Below are 7,256 nucleotides of genomic sequence, written 5' to 3'. Positions count from 1 at the left end.
AAATATAGATCAAAATAGAAGCCAAAATACTAGGCCTGCATATGACATATGAACTCGATGAGCGTATATTAAATAGATTCGAATTCTACCTAACTTGCAGATTAACTTTCAACTTGGTCGTCTAGAATGAGTGACAAGTCTAGATTGCATATCTAGCATTACCAACCAGTTATGTGTTATTTTTCATTGCTATCTTACTTAAACACTTGCGGCGTCACAAAAATGACACGTCAGAACTTCCCTCCATCAAATTTTATAGTCTAACGTATTCAATATGCATATAGAAGATAAAAGATAGAGAATCTTTTTCGAAGCTAGTTATGTTACTCAAGGATGTCTGTATAGGAAATGAGGAAGAGAGGTTGTCGGGCAGGGGGGGGGGGGGTGCTTGACCAATAGACCCATATAATTATCCCGTCTTCTATATTCCATGCGTGTTCTTGAGACTGGGCATCAGAATATTACCACTTTCCACTTCATCGGATCATTTCCTTTTGTAGTCTTTCATGTAGTCTGAGAATATTTTAAAGTTGTAGAGTACCGCAAGAAAAACCACTTCCAATGAAAGAACATTCGCCGAAATAAAAAAAACACGTCCAAATGGTCTCTTTATCTTTTTTTCAGGTTTGAAGCATTTGCATCTTCTTATTATTTCTCAAAATTTTATGAAAATTTTATAAAAGAATTAATGAGCGTATTACATGCATGAAAAGGTTGCTGCAATAGTTCTACGTGAAAAAACGCAACGAAGATATAAATTCAGCATAAATAGCCGAAAAGTACAAACATATTTGTATGATTACTAATGACGACATGCATTGAGATACATTCTCTATTATCAGATATACCAGACCAGATATAGTACAAGACAAGGTAAAAATTACTATTACATGCATAATAGGTTTACGACAATGCGTTCGTCTGCTCAATATCGAAATTTATTTACGGTTTTTTTTTTCTTGTCCAGAGCAGCAATGGATACATTTAGTCGGTGCAAAAGCTTAGTATAGTATATCTTAAAATAGAAGAATACAATGCGCCTACGTAATAGCGTAATCCCACATGCACATTAGGATATACATTTGGAGAAAAGTTATCCTAGATGTAGAATTTTGGCGCGAAAACCAAACGATGTTCACTACTTTGATCCACTGTAATCGCCACGACAACGCGATTGTAACGTTGTATGTTCAATGTAGTGTCACATTTCCGTTGAAAAGTATATATCCTATACATATACCATATAGTATTGCAGCTTGGGTCGAGAAGTCCCGATTACCGTCACATTGATCGCAATGTCGTAATATAAGTGAGACAAGAGCTGAGAGTACCGGCGGTACAAATCTTGTTCCATCAATAATAAAGACGTTCAGGTCAACAAGAACTAAATCAAAATTTAAGAATAATGACTAAAATTTATCTCAATGGACGTTTTGAAAGGTAAATACCCCTCAGATTTGCTTGAAAAAATTATCAAAATATTTTCCTGTGGTTACATTTCAATAAATTGTCTATACTTGGAGAACAAAGAGGGGTGTACCTATTCGAGCACCACTAAATTTTCAGTTTGAGCATGACGGGACCAACGTAGTCAATTACAACACCGTATACAGCATTGAGTCGAAACGAGAAGAAAAGTCGAATCAGTGAAATTAACAAAAATGAAATCTCGATAAATCTAACTACAGAAAGGATAAACCTGAGATATCGATATAAAGATATAACTAGAGGTACAAAAATGATGAACATCGAAATGTCGAAACAAAGCAATATTGAAAAAGCAAATCAATTACTGAGAGAAACATGCAATATGTGTAACTATTTGCTTGCTTGTATATAGGCCTACTAAGGATATGCCAACGTTTCATTTTATTCTCACTTTGCGTTGCGATAGTCTAGAGGTCCGTAACACGGAACACCTACTCTGTTTGAAGTCAAGTTTAATCTACTTCTTCAATGGTTGGCCCACTTCGTTTTCCCTGTGAGTCATTCGTTTCGCTCGCTCCACCACCATGTAACTTCGTCATGATAGGTGACGTCACCTTCTGCAGCTCCTCCATTTTATAATCGATTTCGTCCTTTTCTGCCGATTGATTTCCGTCCAACCAATTGATGACTTCTTCAACTGCTTTCATAACCTGTTCTTTCTCTTCTTTACTAATTCGACCCTCGGGGACATCATTGACAGTGCTTTTCACGTTGTACGCGTAACTTTCTAACTGGTTCCGCGACAACACCCGTGCGCGTTGAACGTCGTCTTCGGCTTTGTACTTTTCCGCATCTGAAACCATGCGATCGATATCGGCTTTCGAAAGCCTTCCCTTGTCATTGGTGATCGTAATCTGGTTACTCTTTCCGGTACTTTCGTCTTTGGCAGTCACGTGAAGGATTCCGTTCGCGTCAACATCAAACTTCACCTCAATTTTGGGAATCCCCCTTGGAGCCGGTGGAATACCTTTCAGTTCGAATACTCCTAATTTATTGTTATCCTTCGTCATCGCTCTTTCTCCCTCGTAAACCTGAATGGTGACAGCCGTCTGATTGTCCGAATAGGTCGTAAAGGTTTCCGAAGTTTTCGCTGGTATTCTACTGTTGCGTTTGATTAGACTTGTCATGACTCCACCAGCCGTTTCTATACCAAGTGACAATGGTGCTACGTCGACAAGTAGCACGTCTTTCACCGCATCGCTGTCGTCACCAGACAAAATGGCCGCTTGAATGGCGGCTCCGTAGGCCACGGCTTCATCTGGATTAATAGATTTGTTCAATTCTTTACTGTGATCGAAAAATTCCAGCAGAAGTTTCTGTATTTTAGGTATGCGAGTCGAACCACCAACGAGAACGACAGTGTCGATATTTCGTTTGTCGATCTTGGCATCCACGAGCGCTTTGTCGACCGGTTTGAGACAATCACGGAAGAGGTCGGAACAAAGATCTTCGAATCGAGCTCTTGTGATTGACGTATAAAAATCGATCCCTTCATGAAGTGAATCTATTTCGATAGCTGCCTGTGTACTGCTCGATAAAGCTCGTTTGGCTCTCTCGGCTGCCGTTCTTAGTCTTCGCAAAGCTCTCTGATTTCCCGAAACATCTCTTTTCTGTTTGCGTTTAAAATCTTCAACTAGATGCTTGACCAATCGGTTATCGAAATCTTCTCCTCCGAGGTGAGTGTCCCCGGCTGTCGAAATGACTTCAAAGACACCTCCGGCGATACACAAGATTGAAACGTCGAATGTACCACCACCTAGGTCGAAGATCAGAACTTTCTGTTCGCCTTGCAGCTTTTTCTCGAGACCGTAAGCCAAAGCGGCAGCGGTAGGCTCGTTGATAATACGTAAGACGTTCAATCCAGCGATTAATCCAGCATCCTTAGTCGCTTGCCGTTGAGAATCGTTGAAGTAAGCAGGCACAGTAATGACGGCGTCGTGAACTTTTTTACCTATGTATGCCTCAGCCGTTTCTTTCATTTTAGTAAGTACCATGGAGCTGATTTCTTCTGGGGCGAACGTCTTGATCTCTCCCATGTGCTCGGCTTGCAGCATAGGTTTGCCGCCTTTATTGACGACCTTGAACGGCCAGTTCTTCATATCTTCTTCGACGGAATCATCAGTAAAGCGACGACCAATCAGCCTCTTGGCATCGAAAATTGTGTTCTGTGGATTCCTGAATAGAGAAATAATTTCAATGAAAATCAGTTCTCCATTTGGCGAGGAAGATGTCGACAGTCTAATATACACCAGATCAATAGACTACATTCGACAAATGCAGAAGAAATATGTAGGGTTGGTTATCAGACGACAGAATTAATCAAACAACATTCAAATGACCAACTCATGAGCACCAGAGATTTGCAATTACTCTGTCCCTAATTTTCAAAGTGTTTATATATTTCGAGATGATTCCTCACCCACCCCTTCCATCTCCTACCCGCTCACCGAATTGACTTTTTCTGTAATCGTAGTTACACGTCGAAAATCAAATCATACCGTAACGCGCACGAAGAATATGTGTGCTATATATCGCGTTGCGGTGCAGTAATGACCCGCATTATTCGCTGTAATATGAATGCCTGTGATTCATAATTATATCTGATCATATTTATTACGATACCTTCTAACATTAACACGATATGCGTGGGAGTCGTTTCGGATTTCAAGATAGGAGGGGTATTTCTTGAATGTTTTCCATCAGGATCATTCTGAGCGAGTGACAATCGGACCACCGACCCTTACAAATCCCGGATTTACGTAGTATGTATACGCAATAATACCTTAACTTTACATGATGGGTGTGGTCCACATCACTTTATGCAAGAATACTACAAATAAAGAGACTTATGGCAGGTTTAAATGGAATTTTCTTGAGTGGCTCGCGTAAATTCCTTATGCTTATAATATTTACAATTGATTTTCTTTTATTGGCCCCACTGACCTCATGAAATATCTATGACGAGAAGGCTATACCACTAAGATCAAACGCTATTTCACATTTACGATGGTTATCACCCACCAATGTGCATCTCATATCTTTCATAATAAATTTATGTACGCTCCTCCAATACACAGCGACATAAATAACCACAAATAAATCATTTAAGAAGAAATAAGAAAGCACGATGTAACTGTATATCCTACTGTGTTGATACAACGGTGATATTTTGAACGCCTACACGTTGTTACACCATTAAGTTATATCGCAGCAGTAAGACGGAAACAGACAGACATCTTGGCAAGAATTTCTCTGAAAGTCATAGACTACATACCAATCATTCTTGTACGTTAATTGTCAGACTGGTGTAGTGATGGGTTGTGGACAGAGAGTGATATATGCAACATACAATTACTTTGAACTTAGTCTGTGTGTGAATATTGTATATATAATATTGAAGAGCAAACAAAGTAGGCCTACCTGAGAATATTTAATTCATTCATTCATTCATGAGTTAGCAACTGCTTACTTTTAATTGCATACATGATCAATGACATTGCATAGGCGCAAATTATATGGAACCCAGAATTTTTCTTTCAGCGCTAGTTGATAACATATGAAAATATAATCTTCCCTATACTTGAGATGAACACTGCCCGTACAGTTATAATGTGTTACAAATGTGAAGTCGCAGGAACTGTGTTTATGTACAATGGACGGCTTTCAGTTTAGTGCCAAAATCCAATGTGATGTGTAAACTTTATTATCAAAAGACTGTCAGAGGACATATAGGATACTATTGGATGGGGGGGGGGGGAGGGGGCAGGCACTCGCTGGGAGTGCAGAAGCCGCCAAGGGGATTGATTCCTGGCGAGTTCAGGGGGTATCAGACCCCCAAAACTATAGCATTGACTCTGACTTAAATTGATATGATTATGATGTATCATGGTATCTGAATGTATGACAGAGGTATTGCGGCAGTGATATCTGGCAGTTACTTAGTTTTGATAACTGTTGGCAAACGATTACATTTGTTGTATACCATTACAAATCCCTGCTATCGGTGCCTATTTATTCCACATTTGATCCTAGATAAATGACCGTTTATATCCCCCTTAATTTTGACCCCTCCCCCATAGGAATGTAGTTATAAACACCTTTTTATAGAGCTAATTTATATCACAATATGCTTCAGAATGCTCCAATTCCCGTGTACTAAAACTTTATTTTTGGGGGGGGGGGGGTGGGGGTTGGGGTTGGGAGTCGGATTTAACGACCACACTCTCTTTTGTAACTTTATGAATCCGATTGTCAACTACTTAGTCTAACACGCTGCTCATAATATTAGTTCCTCGGATAGTGTACATTATTTAGGTGGACACAAGATTTTCATACCCTCAACTAAACATGTTTACAATGAATGCATGAAGCTTATTCGAGGATGAATAATGTCGGCATAGGATGTTTGGTTATATGAAATTAAAAGAAAATGGTTTTGGTTGAGTTCATAGAATTAATCAAACAATGGATTTACATGAGCATAGATTTGTACCGAGGAGGCTACATCATTGTCATTCCAGCCTTAAACTGAGCATTTCAAGGGAATTAGCACATTGGTAATGTCAATATCTTGAAAATAGCTATAGAAACATTACTAGCACTTAATTTCTTTTTGGTCTTTGAACTGTGACATATCAAAGGCTAACATCCTCCTAAAAGTCATCATCCTTAAAAGGACGCATAGGAATAACACAGGGACTGAATAAGCCATTGGTGATTACATTGTGAAAGTATTTCCCATTACTAATACCGGTACAAGCTGGAATTTTGTCAGGAAGATTCACAGTCCATCCACGTTATATGTGACAGTACTACAATACATGAACGTTTTTGTTCCTTTTGAGCGGGGAAGGGCTGGGCTGGGGGAGAGGGGTAGGGCATCAAGGGATATACAAAACAAATATCATGACAGAAATATGGTCCGAGGAAGATGAACAGTAAATTAAAGGCCTAATAAAAAATACGCACGTGGGACTTGTAGTCATATGTAACCACAATTTTCAAGAAGTTTTAAAGAAGCATAACGAGGCACATGCCTTGACATGTAGTTTGAAGCGTTACAAGTTACAGTATTGAATATTTAAAAAGTGATCTACCTGTAGAGATAGGGTCACGTAGATGATGGTGGTCGTGAAGAGGGGGGGGGGGGTTTGTGTGGTAGGATTACGAATATGTTAAAATAGCACTCCGTGCTACTCCCCCCCCCCCCCCTCATACCTCCGCTCCCGATCGTAGCCTGCTTAGAGTAGATAGAACCTGTTGAAATATTCTATTCGTTACTTACAGTGCTACTTGGTTCTTGGCTGCATCTCCAAGCAGTCTTTCCGTGTCAGTGAAGGCTACGTAACTCGGAGTGGTACGGTTTCCTTGGTCGTTAGCGATGATCTCTATTCTTCCATGTTGAAACAACCCGACACAGGAGTACGTCGTACCAAGATCGATACCGATGGCTTGAGTTTTAGCAGACATCGTCAAATAACACGATCGTGAGTTGAATGGATAAGGATAACTCAGATAATCTACTACGAAGATGAAACAAGACGGGATTAGGATAATCGGATGATACAAGGATGAGCACAAGTCACAGAATTGATCTGTCTTTAAATACTGAAAATCAACCTCATAGCAGTCGATCTCGAATCTTCCTCTACATGTAAGACCTGGAAGCCGGCTCTGTTATTAACTTATTACATGCCATCTCGAAAGTTCAGTACACGGTAAGTATACATACAAGAAATGCATCATCGTGAATGAAATTCTAAAAATAA

At 39.7% G+C, this 7,256-nt stretch overlaps 1 protein-coding gene across 1 annotated transcript; it reads right to left on the bottom strand.

Annotated features, from left to right (window-relative positions):
* Positions 1 to 1,875: 1,875 nt before the first annotated feature.
* LOC139966746 (heat shock 70 kDa protein IV-like) lies at positions 1,876 to 7,190 on the bottom strand. The gene is made up of 2 exons (XM_071970075.1): positions 6,773 to 7,190; positions 1,876 to 3,663 (listed from the first exon to the last, which is right to left on the bottom strand). The coding sequence occupies exons 1-2, from the start codon at positions 6,955 to 6,957 to the stop codon at positions 1,941 to 1,943; spliced, it is 1,908 nt and encodes a 635-aa protein (XP_071826176.1). The 5' UTR covers positions 6,958 to 7,190; the 3' UTR covers positions 1,876 to 1,940.
* Between the last annotated feature and the right edge of the window lie 66 nt (positions 7,191 to 7,256).

The sequence above is a fragment of the Apostichopus japonicus genome, chromosome 4 (genome assembly GCF_037975245.1).
Source record: "Apostichopus japonicus isolate 1M-3 chromosome 4, ASM3797524v1, whole genome shotgun sequence".
In the NCBI taxonomy this organism is placed as follows: domain Eukaryota; kingdom Metazoa; phylum Echinodermata; class Holothuroidea; order Aspidochirotida; family Stichopodidae; genus Apostichopus; species Apostichopus japonicus.
Note: the sequence above shows the minus strand (reverse complement) of the source record. Positions and strands in the feature narration are given on the sequence as shown.